Below are 19,632 nucleotides of genomic sequence, written 5' to 3'. Positions count from 1 at the left end.
CCGTGGGCCCAAGAGAAGCCTCAGGCAGGTGACGCCACAGCCTGTCCCCCAGGTCCACTGGCCAGAGCGGGGGGCACCATAGGGGTGGGCCGTGGGGTGTACCCCGCTACGCTCACCTGGCCGTGCTGGAAGATGTTGTTGATCCACTTGGTGAAAGTCTTCTCCTGCATCTGCATGTGCCGTGCCTGCAGCTTGCGGACGTGGCCCATCTCGTACTCACAGTCCATGGTGGGGCCTGGACCGGGGGACCCAGAGCTCTGTGTCCGGGCCTCCCGCTGCAGGGGCTGCTGGGGACCGGGGGGCTGACCCACCATCAGGCCTGCAGCCCTTGGGAACGAGGGGCCACTGGATCTCTCCCCAAGCCCGGACACCTGGGGGCCTGGAGGTCGGGGAGTCATCAGTGGATACTGACGACCCCTCTGCCAGGGGCCTGGGGGCCCTGCCCTGCCAGACTGTCCCCACGTTTGGTGGGGTTGTGGCTTGGAGCCCAGCCAGGTGAGGTCTGGTGCTCCTGGCTGGTAACCTGTGTTGAATGGCCCAAGGCCCCCTTTGCCTCACCCTACCTTCCAGATTCTTCTTCTCAGAGCCCCTGCCGCCAGGTGCCTCAACCACAGGGACTGGCTGCTGCTCCTTGGGTTGACTGGGGCCGGTGGCAGGAAAACGGGAAACTGCTTCCCTTGGTGATGTCTGGGTCCTGGGGAGGCCCTGACAGACAGACGGAGATGGCATTTAGCAGGGGTGCACAGGGAGGGAGAGACATCAGGAGAGGCCGAGGCTGGAGCTGGGGCCACGCCACAGCCCTCCCCTTGAGCCAGCGAGTTGGGGTGACGGCACACAGGCTGCATTGTCCTCCCACCTGCCGCAGGGCGTGGCGCAGACTGGGAGGGGGTGGCTCAAGAATGCTCCAGGCCCATTGCCCATCCTCCCTCATCATCTACCGCCAGTCCCCAGCGACTTGCCCAGCTCCAGGTGGGGGTCCTGGCCCGGGACACAGAGGCCCTTGGGACAGCCTTGTCGGCTCGTGGGGGCACTGCGGTCTGGGAAAGTGGCACCAAAGGACAGAGCCTCTGTTGGAAGCGTGTGGACCCACTCCCAACCTGGGGCTGCCCTTCTTCGCCCAACAGGGGCCTGTTTGTGAGCACCCACGCGGTGGCTGGGAGGAAGCGTTCTGGGCCATCTTCCTCTCCCCCGCAGCCCAGGGAACAGCCAGAGACAGAGGCCACCCTCAAACCCGGGGCTGGGCTTTCCAGGGCCTGGCAGAAATGCAGCCTACTTAGCCCGGGCTGAAGGGTGGGCGTTCTCTCAAGCCAGGGGGCTCCCCCTAGGAAAGGGTGACCCGAACTGCAAAGGCTGTGGAGTCTCCTCCAAAATCAGCGTCACAGTGTTTGCTCTGGGGTGCCACAGAGCTAGCTGTGGCCCAGGTGTGGAGGCAGCGGGTGCAGAGGGAGCCAGTGGGCTGCTGTCTCTCCCTCCCCGAGCACCCTTGGACTGCTCGCACAGGGAAAGCCAGTGCTCATTCTGGTGGTTTCCCACGGCTCTCTGGCCAAACTCAGGGTAGCAGCCATCAGGCTGGGCTGTGTCTGTGCGTGCGTCCACCCAGCAGCCCCAGAGCCTCTGAGAAGAGAGGCACCACTCCCCGGGGAGGTGCTCCTGGCAGCCGTGGCCTGCCCTCCAGAGCCAGCCCGGATGAGTCACATCTGACTCCCAGGGACCCGAGACGGGCAGAGCGGCCCTGCTAAGAGGTGCTGCAGCCTTGGGTAGGGGAGCAGCTCCTTTGTGTGCGAGAGATGCTTCCTCTCCTGTTGTCCTCTCTCTGCGAGGTCCCTCCTGCCACTGGCTGGCTTCGGGACGCTTGAGGTGAGCCTGTACCCCTTCCTTGCTCGCAGCCTCAGATCCTGTCGCTGACAGCTGCACCTGTGCCCCCCAGACCCCCACGCTTCTGCTCTCAGTGCCCCTGCAGGGCCTCAGCATGGTCCTCTAACTCCTCAGCCCACACGCACCACCACCGCTCGCTGTTCCTTCCCGAAGCCCAGCTCCGTGCGACCCGGGAGGACTCCCCGTTGCCTGTGAGGAAAACCAGGCTTGTCAGCCCTTGCTGGAACAAGGCCTTTGCAGCCCCCCAGTTTACCTAAGCAGGCTCCTCTCCCTCCACTCACCCTAGGGGTGCTCCCTGTGGTCTACGCTCTGTTTCCTGGACAGGAGCATGGCTTTCCTGCACCAAGGCTGGGCATTGGCTTTCTCTGTTTAGAATGTCTCTCCCCTTTGCCTATCAACCACACTCACCTATCCTGTCAGCCCCAGCTAAAATCCTGCTTCTTCTAGGAGGTCCCTCCCCCACCTCCTTACCCCAAGGATGACTGAGCTTGTTTTTCCTCTTAAGACCCTTGGCCCATGGTGTCTTGTGCGATGTTGGCACCAGAGGACAGGCTGAACTGCATGCTAGATCTCGACAGAGTGCTGTTTTTGCAGTTGTTGGATGGGGCTGGGGGACTGCTTTTCTTCCTCTCTATCTCAGCTGCAGCTAAAGCCACTGCACACACTGCAAGGACCAGCTCCTCTTTGGCTGTGACTGATTGCAGCCCCTGGGGACCCCTGAGAACCCTGTTGGTCAGTACAAAGTTTGGGTTATTCATGTTGCAAGTAAAACAAATCTCAAGTTGAACTGGTTTAAATAATATAAAGGGAATCTACTGGCCCACATAACTGAAAAATCCAGCAGGATTAGGAGTTCAGGTGAGGCTTGATCCAGCAGCTCAAATGATATCACCATAGGCCTGGATTTCCTTTGCCTTTCTCAATGCCGCCTTCATCTTCATGCTCCACAAGGTGTCTCCTGCCGGACTGGCCTCCCTCCCCTGTGCCCAGCAGCTCTGGACACTCCTTTTAATGCCATTTACATTGTAGCACCAATAGGCTCACTTCTTTCACACTGCATGGTTCAGAGAAGAGAGAACATCTCTCCCAACAGTTGGAACATGTCTGGGGGGCATGGTGCTCATAGACTTGAACTGGGCCATGTGTCTGTTCCTGACCCAGTATCTGTGACCAAGGGGCTGGGGTTTATCTCACCCAAACCTCATGGCTCAGAGTGAGGGTGGGAAAAGGGAAGTGCTCTGCAAAGGAAATTCCAGGTCTAGATCACCAAAAATGTAGATAGTGCCAGTGGGAAAAATCCAGATGCCGACTATGGGCAGGACACACCTGTGAGGTGTGGCACGAGGCAGAAGTGGTGCCAGCCACCCAGGGGCCCTTCCTGAGTGTCCTGAGAGTGCTCGGCAATGCTTCGTCCCAGCCCCTGAAGCGCCCACCTCCATGACTCCGTCCTGTCTTGGCTTCCAACCACTGTGGGGCCTGGGCCTCCCTCGGGCCTGTCTGCGCACCTGCCGCCACGCTGTGCCCGCAGCCTGCAGGGCTGCTTTGCTCCCGGAGCAGCCCCATTTGGGGGGCCTCCCCTCCCCCACCAGAGGGCGCAGCAGTCAGGGGGCACAGCCCCCCCCCCCAACTCCTCTACCTCATTTCAAATTGGATCCAAGGATGCACACTTTGCCCCGAGGCGGCTGGCACACAGCCACTGCAAAGCCAGAGCCAATGGGAGATCGGCAGTGCTTTTCCACAAGTTTATTCATCAACAGACTGCGGTTTTTGTTTTTTTTTTTTGACACTTCTAAGATTACAAAAGGAAAAAAAAAAAAAATAGAAGCATTGTGTATTAACTGCATCGGTTAATTGACAGGTAACCTGATACACTCTTAAATTAGGCCCACATGTTCCTGAATAAACTCAGTGGTCATCTGTCCTAAGAACGTTATTCTTCTGCCACATCCCATGGAGGGAACAAGCAGTAAGATGCTTTCCTCTTCTTCACGGCAATTTGTCCCGGGTGCCCTCTGGGCACGTGTGAGGTGGCAAGCTCCGGGCAGCAGCGGCCCAGGGCGGTGGACTCCAGCGCGTGCCCTCCGGGGGTGGCGGACAGGCGGCGCCCTTGGAGGCCCAGCAGAGCCCGGGAGGGGACTGCAGCCAGGGCAGCGGGGCCTCTCCTGGGGGCCGGTGATGAGGGCAGGGATTGGGGGTGGAGGAGGCATTTTGCGTCTCCTCACATGCTGTCACCTGCCCAGACACCCAGCCGCACGACACAGAATTCAGCTCCTCAAGGCCTGTGATCCTGCGGGAGGAACCACAGCCCCAAATCCAAAGATGCCACTGCTGCATAATGACAGTGTGCAAGAGAACAGGGTCCAGCCTTGGGGAAATGAAGTGAATTAAATGCACAGCCCTCCCCTGTGAAGAGTGACTCTGCTCCGGGGCCACCCGAGTGTGCAGTGTGTTTGGAGTCTTGAGAGAAAAGAACTGACAGACGCTGCCGGGCTGGAGCATGAGGCGAAAGCAGGTGTGACATGCGTGTGTCCCCACGGAGCCGGGGAGTTTCCACAAGTCTAAGTGCAACATTTCTTTGCAGAGAGGGTCAGGAGGACCTCATGGGCAGGCTGACACCTTGGAAGTTGACTTTGGGAGGAACAGGCTAGGGTTTTCACTTTCTCGCTAAACTCAAGACTACAAGGTTCGTGCTATGTGATGCTATATGCCGTGTAGAAAGCAGGGCCTCACGGTGCTTAGATTTTCTTCTGTGGAAACCTGGAGTGCATTAAGCTAGTTTTATGGTTCTAGAGTTTAGGCACTTCCACCCTCCCTGGCACAGAGAAACACTCTGGGCAGGGGGTTCTCTGCGACTTGGGGGGGCATGGGAAGGGCAACACAGCCAAGGGGAGCCGACCCCGGGGGTGGCCCCAAGGCCCTGCTGCTTAGGAGAACTGGCAGTTTGGACACAGACTCAAGGAACTTTGTGCCGTCCTGGGAAGATACGAGTCCTCGCTTGGTCACCATCCCTGATGTTTTCTAGTGTTTTCCTTCCTGGTGAACTTTTCATGATAAATGACTTGGTGTTGTAAGAGAGGATATTAAGAAAAGCCAACACGTAATTTCCTTATTTCCTCCCCTCCCGCCCCCCTGAGAACATCACCAAGTCCCAGCAGAGGATCATCTTCCAGATGTCTCTGCATCTGAGGGTGTGGGGCAGGGAGATCACGATGCCCTGAGAAGGTTCCTTCCATGGAGAAACCAGAAACCTCAGACTGCTGCCCCCTAAGAAAAGTGCTCCTATATGTCTCTATAAACAAAGCTTGGCCATATCTACATATGTACACATTGATAAATTTAAAAAATACTCACATGACATATATTTATATAAATTTATGTTTCTATATGACAACTGAGCAGAGTTTAAGAAGCAAGATGATTCTGAATGGAAAATCAGCCCTCACTGGCATCTCTAAGCCTTTGGACAAAAGAGCTCTCTCTTCTCCTCCTCATCTTACCCTCTGGTGGTCCCCACTGTGCTCACAGACTTGGGCGGTCCATGTGTGTTCACAGAACTCTCTGCTCATATTACAGTACTGGGATTGTGTTTCTTTTCTGTGTTTAATCAAAAGTTCTCATTAGGGCTATAAAAACCACATTATGCATTTACTTCTCTTAAAACTAAATTATTTAGATAGTAAGCTAGGGAGTGTAAGGGTTGGCAGCTGGGTATAAATGCTTCCCCCATCAATATTTGCTCTTAAATCTGCAGCTCTGGCCTTGATGTCACCGCAGGTAGGTGACAAGAAAAAAATTATGTTTTTTAGAAAGTTCAGGGGGACTGTTCTGATTTCATTTATTTCTGGTGTCAGCAGGGCCCATGCCATGCGGCCATTGCTGTTTTGTGTCTCTCTCATTGCATAAATAAGGGTGACAGGTACCCGCCTCCCTGCGCTGGTGCCACAGAGCAGGGAGGGTGGGAAGAATGAACCACTGGCACCTGACACAGGCATGGGAGTGAGCGGCCCACACAGGTGTCCTCGGGGAGCTGGGGAAGGCACACTCAGAGCCAGTGCAAAGGTGGGCACCCAAATCCTGCGTCGTGCCAGGCATTCATGGTACGAACCACGGAGCCTTCGAGGAAAAGGTTTTATATGAAAGATTCCACTTTGTTTCTGTATAAAGACTTTTATCCTGTAAGAAAAAAACAAAACAAAAAACACTGGAAATCATAAATACCTGTTTTCTACAAAAACTATGTCTAACTCTGGCAGATCGATCTTTGTTGCTCACCAGCCCGGGGCAGGGTTGGCCTCTCACCCACCTGTGTCCACAGGGCCCAGGACACCGCACACACCAAGACAGGTTTTCACTGACTTTAAATCCTGCCTTCTTACGAGGAGCCTTGGGGACGTTCAATGGTTGAGGGCCAGGGCCACACTAGGCGATGACTGAGGAGAGCCACCTCTTTACCTTACTGTAGTTTAAGTATACAGACTTCGCCACTACTTATTGGACAAAGCAGTGAGAAAAGTTAATCTTTAGACTGCAACATGGCTTGAAAGGCAAAGTGGAAGTCTTGCCAGGGGTTAAAAATGGTTGTGAGTTCCGAATTCCCAATCAAATACAGCTTTACTGGGAAGGCCTCAGGAGGGAGGGCTGGTCATCTGGTCAGTGGGAGCTGGGACAGATGCGCTCCTGGGCCTGGCTGCCAGCTCTGCTGGGGCCCGCAGAAGGGACAGGCACAGACATAGCGCACCCTCCTCCCAGACCTGGGGCACTGGTCTTCTCTTTGGGAGACAGTCTGGAGAAAGCAAGAAACTCTCTATTTTTTTTTTTACCACTCTAAATATAGCAGAAAATAAATAAGATCATCTTTGCTGCCCCCCCCCCCCCCCCGGTGCCCTCTGAGGGACAGACAGGTGTTCCAGAAGTCATTCGTGATGACAAACAGCCCAGGGAGCCCCCAGCTCACTCCCCAAGGTTCCTGGGATTCTGCCAAACCCCGTCCTCCATGTGCTTCTCCAGGCTCCTGAGAATCTTTGGGCAACGTCCCTTTCTTCTGAACCCTTTAATCTCCTGACCCATCCTTGGCCCCCTAATATTTAATAGAAACTCGGGGAATTTTGAAGGTGAAAGGACCTCATCTAGTGTCCAGTGTCTGCCCTCCCCATTCTACAGATGGGGAAACCGAGGCATGGAGAGGGCAGTGCCTTGCCCAAGGCCATTCAGTGAGTCAGTGGCAGAGCAGGCCTCGGCCCAGGTCCCGATTCCCCTGCCGTGCCCGCCCCGTTCTGCGGCCTGCTCTCAGTCGGCCTTCGGCAGGGACTTCCTGTGAGAGGGGGGCACGAGGTGGGGGGGCAGGCTGTTGGGCAGCTCGTAGCCGTCGAGCTTGATCTTGATGAGGTGCTTGGCCAGCGCGAACTCCTCGTCGTCCAGCATGCCGTCGCAGTCACAGTCGGCCAGCTTCCAGATCTTGCCCAGGACGCTGTTGGGCAGCTTGGAGGTCACCATCTCCTTCTTGGCGTTGACGCCCGATATCTTGCCGTTGACAGGCGACAGAGTGTAGAAGAGCTCGTCGTAGACGGGCTTGTCCTTGGCCACGACCCACTCCTCCTCGTCGGCGCCCTCCTTGGCGCCCTCCCCGTAGCCGTGGTTGAAGGGGCCCTCGGCGGTGCCGTCGAAGGCGCCGCCCTGCACGAGCTGCGTGGGCACGCTCATCTCCTCCTGGCTGATGAGGTTCATCAGGGACGAGATCTTGCTGCTCAGCATGTTGTCCACGGCCTCGATCAGCTTGGGCTTCAGTGAGTGGAATTTGGTGAAGTCGTAGTTCTCAAGCTGCTCCTGCAGAGGGGAAAGCACAGGCTTGGTCACGTGCTCTCCCTCGGGAGGAAGCAGGCAGGCACGGCGGGGGAGATTAATTCTCCCTCCCACCACGCTACTCCAGAGCTCTGTGTATAGGGGGGTCCCCACACCCACACTCACCAGATACAGGAGTGGTTTTCTGGAACAAGAAACAAGCTGCGTGGGGTGCAATGTGCTTTTTTCTACAGTAGCCAATCTCTGCTGGTGGCCACACAAGGGACAGCAACCCCCGAGGACTCTGAGAAACCCTCTTTCACCTGCCTTTTTAAATACTCTAGGGAATTAGCATTCTCTCTCTCAAAGTGGTTGTACTACACACTTCAGGTGACCTTCACAATGATCCTGGGAGTGCGGAGGGGCAGGTATTGAACGTGCTGTACAGAGAGCTGCATGGGGCATCCCGGCGGAGTCGAGACTAGAGCCCCTGTCTCCTGGCCCTTGGCTAATGCTCTCTGTGCCGGAACGTGGAGCTGTGACAGAGGGACCACATCTAGGTAAAACAATTAGTTAAGGACTTTGTTTTTGGATCAGCTAAAAAATGTGGTTTAGGTACCTTCCCACTGGCTCTAACCTCTTATGAATGAGCCCAGGAGGCTACTCAAGTTAGAAACCATATAGGAACAGCCCCACCAAGGCATGGCCTGACCAGAAGCACTGAAGCTATCTATCCATCCATCCTTTATTCATCCATCCATCCTTCATCCACCCACCCACCCATCCATCCTTCATCCACCCACCCATCCATCCATCCTTCATCCACCCATCCACCCACCCACCCAACTTTATTGGTCATTTGCTATGCTTCAGACCCTGTTCTAGGGCCTGGGGACATAAATATGAAAAGCCATAGTTCCTGCTTAAAAGGAGCTTATGTTATAATAGAGGAAGGACACTCCAATTATTTAGTTCCTGCCTGCTTTCAAAAAGGATGTAACCTTGAGCTCAAGTCAGTGACTAGAAAGAAAAATAAAATAAAAATTTAAAAGGGGACTTATAGTGCGAAAAGGATAACATGAAGTGTAAGAAAGTCATTACAAAGGAAGTCATTAAAAGGAAGAGGAAAGGAGACATCACAGCAGATGGCTCAGGTTAGGGAAAGCGACTCCCTGTAAGCACAGATGGGCTTTGGTGGGGGATGGGGGGGGTCCTTGGGGACACTCAGCGTCTCAGTGCTGTACACAGCTCTCGCTGTCCGAGGAGAGGAAGTACCTCATTGCAAGAGACAAACTTTCTCTGGCCCTGAACTGTGCGAGTTACCTGGGGCTTTACATGAGGGGCTTCAAACCTAATGAAAAATGTCTTCAATGGCAATTTTACCAAATAAATGCAGAACTATCCCAGGTATGGCAGTTTTTATATGAACTCTGTATGGACAATTCTAGAGGGGGCTAAGGACAAGCCACTCAGTTTTCTGGAGATGAGGCAGGGAGATTCTTGAGGAAAAGTCAGGCCTGATTGTTTTGGACAGAAGCAAAGTGACAGGCTGTTAGGGGAAAACAAACAAACAAACAAACAACACCCCCAACCCAAACTTGGTGCTATCATAAACATCATGCTTTTATTGTAAAAAATTAAAAAAAACCCTGATAAGCAAAAATAAAAATTTAAAATAACTTACAATCCCACCAGCCAGCAATAAGCCCTGCTACCGTATTTGGGCATACATTTCTAGCCATTTTTACAGACACACACACTCTTTAACTGAGATAATACTACACAATTAAACAACCTGTGTTTTTAAGAAACAATGTGTCACATCTTTCCATGATAATTCTTACATAACCTTATTATTTTTTTTTTTTTAGAGACAGAGTCTTGCTATGTTACATGGGCTAGAGTGCCATGGCATCATCACAGCTCACTGCAACCTCAAACTCCTGGGCTTAAGGGATACTCCTACCTTAGCCTCCCGAGTAGCTGGGACTATAGGCGCGTACCATCATGCGCCATACTTTTCCATTTTTTGTACAGACAGGGTCTCATTCTTGCTCAGGCTGGTCTTGAATTCCTGGCTACAAGCGATCCTCCTACCTTGGCCTCCCAGAGTGCTAGGATTACAGGCATGAGCCACCGTGCCTGACCCAAAACCTTATTTTTAATAGCTACATAATACTGAACTGTATAGCTGGGCCATTCATTTACCCTGTCCCCTGTAGCTGGATGTGTAGGTTATTTCCCACAGAGAATCAACATTGTGGTCTCTAGGGTGTGTGGCAGGGCAGGAATTCTGTGCTGATATTCGGAAGTGGAGGCCAGAGCTTTAGATGGTGGTGGGACAGAGCTGAAGCTAAGCAGACTGACATTCCTCTAGAGAAGGGCGTCCAACACTTTCTAGGCAGCAAACTCTGCGGCCGTCAAACCAGGCGGAGCCGGGCAGAAACCCAGCACGCGGCCCGTGCTCAGCTCACAGCAGTGGGGTGGAGCAGGCCTGGGCTCTCAAGTGAGTTCTGGTTTCCGTGTCCTTCACCCTCACTAGCAGATCACAGTCACCAGCACGTCACCCCCCACATCAGCACTAATCAACGTGGGCTGCATTTTGGGCTCCTGCTGCCAATGTCTCAGTCACGGGGACCGAAAAGAGGAAGCCCAGCAGGTGGAGGAGCAGGCGACCCCCACAACAACCTCTGTGTGGCTGGGCATGCAAGTCTGGATTCCCCGGGGCGCAAAGACACCTACCCTATTTCCTCATGAATGAGTCTGTGCTCCGACACACACAGAGCACCCCTGTGTCTGGCCAAGCAGGAGGCACTGCCTGCCCAAACTTCCCTGCAGCCTGCGGGGGATGTGGATTCGGACCACAAACCTATAGAACACATATTTGGGGGGAATGGCCACATATTTGCAGCAGCTATTCCTGGCCTGGGGGCACCTAGGGAATAAGTCCTCCACTCTCATCCCTGTGGTCCCCCACAGCCCTGACCAGGGACTGGGGGTACCTGTTAAACCACTGTCATCCCTGTTCCCCCTGGGTAGGTCCAAAACAATTCTTGTTATTGGGATGAATACACACTGGGGAATTTACAGACTTCCCCATCAGCAATTGTATCCACCACGCCCGGGATCCTGGAACCACTTCCTCTCTAGAGACAAAGGTCAGTGCCCAGCCCAGTCTCTGGCCAGGCTACCCCTGTCCACGCCAGGCCAGCATTGAGCAGTAGCGGTTTTCAAGCCCACGCGAGGATCTGAGCAGATGGCGCCGTCTCTGCTGCCCTCTGCTGTTGAAATGCTGTCAACTCGTCAGCTGTGGGGTCCAAATTCTCCCTCCAGTAGGAGGACAACTGAGTTGGCAATAGAGGGGACTTTCTAGTGCTCTGCTCACTTGCGGTATCGACACACCTGTGCTGTGTGAGTCAGATTCCCTCCCAGAAGGGCACAGGGCAGATACAGGCAGCCTCATGAGCAGGCCGCAGGGCCTGTCCTAGCACGGGGAAAAGCTTCGAAACACGTTTTTCTCATTGCTATGGCTGAGTGTCACCCTGACCAGCTTGGGAGAGAGCAGGGAGGACAGAAACCCGAAGCTGGCATCAGTGAGCCCTCTGCGTGGCCCTGATAGGTGCGAAGATCATAACATGGTCATCTCTAAGCTTATGCTCCCCCTACTTCTGTCCCAGACGCAGTGGAAGTGAGGTGAGCCCATGTGGTAGGGGGTGTTCGACTTTCAACAGGCTCAGGGACGGCAGGGGCCCTAACCCACCCCCAGGCCCCCCAATGCCTCCGGGGTGTCAGCAAACTAGCCTGAAGTATCGTGTGACAGTGAGCACTGCCCACGGGCTCCAGGCCGCCTTGTTCCCTGGGGACTCTCTGAGGGGCCTGGAGGATGTGACTGGGACCCAGCGGGCCTCCCAAGGAGGACTGTTCCTGCACTTCCAGGGTCTGCTCTGGAAACCCTGGTCCGTAGGCCCTGGGCATCAGGGCTGGGTCGGGGCCTGAGAGACTCAGTACCCGAGAGCCCGCCATGGCACGAACTTCTACTGACTTACTCATTCCCTCAGCATGTATCCACGGAGCACCTGCGACACCCTGGGTGTGGGGAGATGGCAGAGAACAGGGCACGGGTCACTGATCTCACGGAGTTACAGTCTCGAGGAAGAGAGACGTTAAGCAATTTGATTAATTACTCTGAAGCACAACAGTGTTTGGACTGTAACAAGGAGCATGTGTCCTGACAATAGGGTCACTGTTAAAACCTTCATTGTCAGCCACAGGTATAGTGGCAAAGACTGAATTATTTCTACCTGTTTGTTCATTTTTGTTTGTCGATTTATTCCAGGGGCCTAGATCAGTGCCTGACTATAGCAGGCTTAATGAATGTTCCTTGGGTGAATGAATAAATATGAGCACAAATGAACAGGGCCCCTGTCAGGTGGGACCCCGTGCTCCCTGTCCTAGGGCACCCAGGTGTCCCCTGAAAGTGCTATGTGCCTGGTGTAGGGCCTGAACCCAGGGCTTCTTCACAAAGGCCCGGGCCCTCCCCATGCCCTCCAGCAGAATGGGCTGCAGTGCTCCTGAGACCTCGCTCTCCTCTGCCCCAGCCCTAACGGGCCTGGGTATTCTCCGACATGGCCAGGCCCAGGCCAACTCAGGAGTAGCTCTGGTCCTGTATGCTCCCTGTGTTACAGGGGCTCGCAGGGGCCTGGCAGGAGAGGCCCCGTACGGGAGGGCTTAGTGGAGCCCCAGGTCTCGGGAGCAGCATCCCCGTGGGCAGGGCACTGTGGCAACTCCACAAGGCCCCCGCTGGGCACAGCACGGGCTGCGTATTTCTTCATAACCTGCATTTAAGTCAGGACACCGAGTTCCCTTCTGAAATATCTGAAGGGTACGAGGAAACAGCTGTTTTACGGTTTGGCCATGGGGTGCAAGGCCTGACCCATGGGTGTGAATGGGGGACTTGCTCAGGGAGGCTGCTCCAAGAAGCCACGACAGCCCTCCAGTCAGCCATCGCATGACCAGAACACACCCCATTCATCCCCCGAGCACAGGAATGCCTATTTCATTGCTGGAAGAAAAAATGACATTTCCATATTTATTCTTTGTTTCTTTTGAGACAGAGTCTCGCAGGGTAGAGTGCAATGGCACTATTATAGCTCACTGCGACCTCAAACTCCTGGGCTCAAGAGATCCTCCTCCCTCAGCCTCCCAAGTAGCTGGGACCACAGGTGTGGGCCACCACGCCCAGCTAATTTTTCTATTTTTTGTAGAGACCCGTCTCATTCTTGCTCAGGCTGGTCTTGAACTCCTAAGCTCAAGTGATTCTCGTGCCTGGGCCTTTCAGAGTGCTAGGATTACAGGCATGAGCCACCGTGCCTGGCCATTTCTATATTTATTCTTAAATAAATACAGCTAAATGATATTAACCAGATTGTATATACCAGACGCATTCACCCTGCACCTTGGCATCAAGAGCTGTCATCAAAACGGTAAGAATAACCCACTCCTGCATTAGTGTGTAATTTCCATAAAGCTTACATTAAAAACCCTCAGGATCTAAACTTCCCCTCCGGCTGCCTGCTGACCTTGCCTCGGCTGCCTGACCTTCCCGTCTCCCTGCCTTCTCCTCCTCTTTCGCCTGTCCTCCTCCTGCCTCCGGCCGCACCTGCTTGCAGTTTGTAGGCTGCAATGACTTCAGTGCTGTCACTCTGTGGCCCAGGGCAGAAGACGGTAACCAGTGGTCTCAGCGAGCAGCCAGCATGCAGCTGCGCTTTGTGTGGCCTATGTGGTATTTTTTGAAAGTCTGAGCCAAAATCTGAAAACCAGGCGATTTTATAAATCCAGATTTCTGGCTTCTCTTGACCTACCCAGGCCCACAGGGCATCACAAACGGGGCTGAACAGGGCTCCTGCACGCTCCCCTCTGTCCCACAAGGGAGTCCTCGCAAATTCCCATCACACCTACAGAATCGTGTCCTCCCCTGGAGAGACATCTCTTGGAAGCACCTCTCAATTGAATGTGGAAAGACAGAAGGTAACCAGAGCAGGTGACGTGGTTCCTTCTGCCCGGGCTGCTTCACCTTACCAGCCGGTAGATGCAGGCATCTGAGTTTGTGTCACTTTACAGAGAACTGTGGCCCCCCCGTGAAGATGGGTTGGTTCTTACACTGCACAATAAGATGGTCAGCCTGGCTGGGTGAGGACTGTCTACACAGAAGCCAGATGGGGGCCTTGCCCGGGAGGACACGCTCATCTAACATCAGCACAGGGCGGTGGACACACTGCTCAGGCCTGGGTGGCCGAATGTAGCACCCACGCATGCTCAGCTGGGGCCGCCCAGGCATAGCTCAAGGGAGGCCCTGAATTCAGGCCAAAGGCTGCCCAACGCCATCCTTCAAGCAAAATCTTCACTGTGTCTGGCCCAGTCCAGCCACGTCCGCAGAGCCCCACGGCCCTGAGGCAGCCCTCGAGCCTGCAGCTGCAAGGCCGCCTGAGCACAGAATCCCACCGTGCAGGGCGGGCAGGGCTTGAGGACGCTGCCCCTGGTGACCTTCAAGGCCGCTCCCAGCACTGATTCCCGTAAGGTGCTAGGATTCTGAGAAACAGCTGTCACCCCAACATCAAACCAGCCTTCCTGAACACAGCCTAAGAGGGCTGCTCACCTGACTTTCTCATGTGAGCTTCATTTCAGTTACCTTTTGCTACGCATCCTCTTTTGTTTCCACATTTCAGAAGGCAGAAAATTTCTGCTTTATTCACAGCCTATTGTCACACATGACCATTAGGAAGACGCATTCACTGTTTTCTCTTTGATCCTAAACCACAGGCCCTACTGTGTCCCCAGCAGCTTGCCAGACACCGGGGCACTGCATCTCCACCCTCTGCCCGTGACGCCGTAACAGGCTCCCCATACCTGCATTGCCTTGACCTCGGGGAAGTCCCCTGCAGAAATCTGGTGTTCTCGTTGCAGCTGAACGTAGATTTCTGGTAACCTGCTGATAAGCTCCCTCTTCTTATTTTCCTTTCCAAATACGCTTGGCATCTCCTTCTTTAGGTGGCTGATGATGTAGGCGTGTACCTGCAGGGGTATATGTCAGGTGAGACGTGTCACTTAGAACCGCACCAGAGAAGGAACAAACATGATGGTATTTTATATGCATCTGACACACGACAGGCACCCGCACAGAACCACGGCCCTCAGGTGCAGGAGGAGGGGAGCACCTGGGCAGAGCGGAGCTGTCTAAGGGGGTGGAACATGGGCCAGACATGGGGAAATGCTATGGCTTACGGTTCTGCCACGCCTCTGGGTGGCAGTTCTGGAGTGTGTGTAGGAGTGAGTGGTGTGGGTGGGCCTGGATGCGAAAGCTCTTAGTTCTGGTGATTAACCAGGAGGCCCAAGAAAAAGCTTCACCAGGACTGGTGCCCGGGAACAGCAGGACATTAAACTGGAGGCTGCTAGAAATGGCTGATCTACACAGAAATCCATGCTCAGTGAACAAAGAGATGAGACTCTCCATAACCTTCCTGTGGACAGTGTAGACCCTGAGATCTCTACAGATGGCACTAAGGTCATTTCTGCACAAGACCAGCTGCCTGGGACCAGGCTGCGTGGCAGAGGCTCCCTCTGGGACAGCAGCCCCAGGGGCCTGAGGAGGAAGCCCCAGAAACCCTGACCACGGCAGTGGGGGACAGGTGGCCAGGGGGCTGTCACCAAGGGGGGTGAATCCCACTGGGAGAGCTCTGTTTGGCCTGTGTCACACTTTGCTTGACATTTCCACTCTTCTGCTGGTTTCCAACTTCAGGACATTGAGAAATGTTCATTACAAAAGTTCTCTTTGTATATCCTGAATTGTACAGAGTAATTTAGAAGTCAAGTAAATAACTAAAATAAGAAAGGATGAAAAACAGAACAGTGATTATAAAAAGAAAATGACTATGTAGCTATGGAAAATCCTATTAAAGAAAACAGACTTCTATAATCTTGTGGAAGAATGGAAATTAAATAAAGGGGGTAAGCAGATACATGCCGTAGCTCCGCTGAGGGCCTCTGTGTACGGACACACACTGGGCACAGCCAAAAGCTTTTGCTAGGATTTGAACACTAACGTGAGTACGTGATGCACATGCTGGCACGCTCAGACCAAGCAAGGCTAACTTTCCACCCGTACAAAGGTCAGTTTAACATAAGCACACACTGTGTGCGCCTGGCTACTGCTAAGAGCTGCGGTCCCTAACCCCCGGGCAGCGGCCTGGTACCAGTCCATGGCCTGCTGGGAACCGGGCCTGGCATGCCCACCTGAGCTCTGCGTCCCCCCACCCCCAACCCTGATCTGTAGAAAAATTGTCTTCCATGGAACTTAGGAACTGGCCACACAGCAGGAGGTGGGCGGCAGGCAAGCGAGGAGCAAGTGAAGCTCCATCGGTATTTACAGCGGCTAGAGCCACTTCCATTGCTGGCATCGCTGCCTACGCTCTGCCCCGCCAATCCATGGAAACTTGTCTTCTGTGAAACCAATCCCTGGTGCCAAAAAGGTTGGGGACCCCTGGCTAAGAATATAGATTTGGAGAGATGATTCTAAACTTTTCTGACACCAGCAAACTTATTTTTCAAATGCAAACAACTTGATATATTTCTAAGATTCTTTGAGATAACTAGAAAAATCCAAAGCTTGGGAGTCCTTCATTTAGAATTCTGGGGTTTACCCACATTTCTGAGGAGCTGATGAATGAGTGGTATGATGGCAATTCCTTTGGTTTGGACAGTGAATGCCTGGCTCGGTGGTGGTAGGGCTCGGGGACAGCTGGCGCTGCCAGGCTCAACCGGGGAGAGCCAGCTGCCCATCAGTTGTCCTTGTATCATTTCCTAGGCCTTGGCTTTCCTGGACCTCTGGCCTGGGCCCGTGGATACCTCTCCCTTCTGTGCCCAGGCCTGCCCTGCTCTAGAGCCAGCCCCAGAGGAAACAGGAAGCCCCACAGCCACTCGGTCTCCCCCACACAAGGGCTTCTTACTGAGACTCCACCCCCACCAGAGCCCAGGCCTGCAGCAGCTGCCAGGCTGTGCTCAGGGAAGGCTTAGCTCCTGTTCCTCATTCCAGCTGATTGTCCACCCAGTCCCCAGTCCTAGGATGGGCACCCTGTTCCTGAACACTCCTTGGTGCCCGGGGCCTACTTTACCTGGGTTGAACTCAGGTGACGTGCACCTGCCACACCCCTCCACCCACTGACTGGCACTGGCTGCCTCATCTTAGACCTCGTGGTGTTTACTGGCTGATGACTGGGGCTGCTGGCTAATGGCCCGCCGTTGGACACCTGGCCTCCACTGCCCTGACAAACCTTGGGGCAGATGTGCTAGGTCTCCACCCTCCTCCTTCCACCAGCCTGGGGCTACCTGAGTCATGACTCTCAGGTGACCTGCTCCTGCTGCAGGCAGCTCTCAGATCCAAACTCCACTTCTAGGAAGTTCCACTGGCCTGTTCTGCATAAGTCTCCTGTCACTCTGGCTCTGCATGTCCACCCCACTCCTGCCCTTCCTGTGACATCCTAAGATAATAACCCAGGGTCATCTATGCATGGACCCTGCCTTTAAGAAGTTCGTCAAGTTAAGAGGTAAAGTACAATTCTCCAAATAGTGGAGTATTGAATATGGAAGGGACCCCCTCTATCTAATTTAAATCCGGGTTCCAGGAATTCATATGACTCGCTCGAGGTCACGCAGCTAATTAGGAGATCCAGAGTTGGTACTCTCATCCAACGGCCTCATTCCTGCTCTTATAGAATTCATTACTTTCTCTGGGTATGAATTACAAATCTTACTGAAGTTGTGGAAAACGTGGAATTCAAAATGAACTGCATCCTACAGAACAACAGTTCGGACAGTTTTGATCTGAGCTTTGACTTCTGATGGTCCCCCATTCACCGGGAAGTGTTGGAAGGTCACTGCATAGGAGTGCGGATAAAGACGGCCTGGCATTTTCTAAAGGCACTTGGTAAACAGAGGGGACAGCTTGATGGCTAAAATCCATGGTCAGCTTCAAAAGCTCACTCCTGCCCTTATGTGTCAAGGATGTCTCCAAATAATACCGGGCGGGGGCCAGACCTGGCAGTTGTCCCTGTGGAAGGAGGTGGAAACACTGGAGACCTTTTGTTCTTTGTAAGGAGAGCAAACTAATTGAGAAGAGGAGGAGAGGAAGAGAATGGGGAGGAGACCCAGCGCTAGAAGACCAGGCTCAGGCCCCCAGGGGTCCCCGTCTCAGCCTGCTCAGCCACAAATGGAAAGGACAACATTCATCTCACAGAGGTGTTGCTGTGGGAATGACAGAGATTGTGCATTTGAATGGACTTTGCCCACTAGGAGGAGGAGTATAAATGTTACTTGTTCTTATTAACTAACGGCCAAAGCCTGACAGCTGCAGGGGTCGTGACAGAGAAGGTGCCTGGCTACTTAGTCCTTACCGAATAATTAATAAACTCTCTATATTTGAATAGTAATATGATGAATTTGGGTCCCAAGTGTTTAGTTCACAATGTTATTCAACACTGACCAGTGGGGGCTTTTGAACTTTCTTACCTTGTTCAATTCATCCTTTTCCTTCTATAAAATTGGAAAAGCCCCAAGTCAGCTAATGGCGATGAGTGGGTGTAAATCAAATGGATCAAAATGACAAAATCACAATTTTTCTCTGGGCTCATAAAGTCAATGGGAAGAAAGGGATGTCCTTCCCTGTACATGCATATGAATTCATATAAAGTTCACATACACACTCTGACACGAATCCCATTAATGTATCCGGTGACATGTGCGTGTGCGTGCGTGTATCTCCAGGACTGAGAAGCATGTACTGAGGAGTGATATATGCTATCTCCACTCTGCGCTTGGAGGGCAGCCCCAGGCAGCGAGTGGTGGAAGCTTATGATCGACCGGGAACCTTCGTGGAATGTGGACACTGGGCAGCAGTTCAAGAGAAGGCAGGGTGGGATCGCATGGTTACACACCGTGCCACCCTCAGCTGCAAACTGATCACAACCTATTGGAGACCTGTGGCTTTGTAAGCCCAGCTAGAAACTTGCAGAGAGCATCTAAAACCAGGAGATCAGCACATTTAAAAAGTGGGTTTATGATGATACAAAACAATTCAGTTAAAAATCAGAGACCCAAAAGGTGAAGCCATGGGGCAGTAAGAGTGTGAGGCCGTGACAGGCAGAGAAAAGCAGCTGCCTTGTTCCTACTCCTGCAGGCCTTTGTTATTCTGTTCGGATTAAAACTGGCTCTAATGGCACATGTGATTCCGAGCAGCCTTAAAGGGGACTTGAGGGGGCCCACACAGTCATTTGAGGTTGACCTTCAAAGAGACAGGCTTCCATATATGGGCTCCGGCACTGACACACACCCACAATAGTGCAGGGCCGACTGAGCTATTTTTAAAGCCCCACTCTGGACGAGGCATTAAGGTGATCGTCACCTACTGTACGATGATTCGCACACACCTTGGCCGGCATCCATTTGGTGAACACCACAATGCCTAATTTCTCCACGGGAAGATGTGACAGTGCAGACAGACAGGAAGGCCAGGCTCTGCACGCCACATGTGACCAGGAGGAGAATATGTTGTGAAGATGAAACAGAACTATAATGAACCCTGAAAATCCCCGACCTCTCCTTTTCTTTCTTCATTTTACTTATTTCTTCCTCAAATGTTGCCTCATTTTTTGTTGAGCAAAGATCTCCAAAGGGGTGGGAACTTTTCCTATTCTTGGGCAATGTGCTTCTGAAGGGTGGGGTTGCCTCACTTCTTACTTTTGTTCTTTTAGCTCATAAATAGTACCGTTTGAGATTTGTATGAGTCTGATTTCTTTAATTTGGTTATTTTCGTTATAGCTGAATAAAATTAAATTATATTTTCTAAACACTTTTTGGGGCTTCCTCAAAATAGCTTGCTCTAAAGGATCATGAAATGAACCTTGATGAGAGTCTCAGGTGTGAACAGTC

General features: G+C 53.1%; 2 protein-coding genes across 2 annotated transcripts in view; both read right to left on the bottom strand.

Annotated features, from left to right (window-relative positions):
* Positions 1–934, bottom strand: part of SPTBN5 (spectrin beta, non-erythrocytic 5) — a 43,859-nt gene extending 42,925 nt beyond the window's left edge. Inside the window, exons 1-3 of the mRNA XM_069492225.1 lie at positions 857–934; positions 564–705; positions 117–379 (exon numbers count right to left, since the gene is read on the bottom strand). Of these exons, the coding sequence (XP_069348326.1) occupies positions 117–379; positions 564–705; positions 857–934 (483 nt within the window). The remainder of the gene's footprint in view (positions 1–116; positions 380–563; positions 706–856) is intronic.
* A 4,372-nt stretch (positions 935–5,306) lies between these two features.
* Positions 5,307–19,632, bottom strand: part of EHD4 (EH domain containing 4) — a 70,754-nt gene continuing 56,428 nt past the window's right edge. The window contains exons 5-6 of the mRNA XM_069461204.1: positions 14,560–14,724; positions 5,307–7,698 (exon numbers count right to left, since the gene is read on the bottom strand). Coding sequence (XP_069317305.1) covers positions 7,162–7,698; positions 14,560–14,724 — 702 coding nt within the window. The 3' untranslated portion in view covers positions 5,307–7,161. The remainder of the gene's footprint in view (positions 7,699–14,559; positions 14,725–19,632) is intronic.

The sequence above is a fragment of the Eulemur rufifrons genome, chromosome 2, assembly GCF_041146395.1.
Source record: "Eulemur rufifrons isolate Redbay chromosome 2, OSU_ERuf_1, whole genome shotgun sequence".
Taxonomy (NCBI): Eukaryota; Metazoa; Chordata; class Mammalia; order Primates; family Lemuridae; genus Eulemur; species Eulemur rufifrons.
Note: the sequence above shows the minus strand (reverse complement) of the source record. Positions and strands in the feature narration are given on the sequence as shown.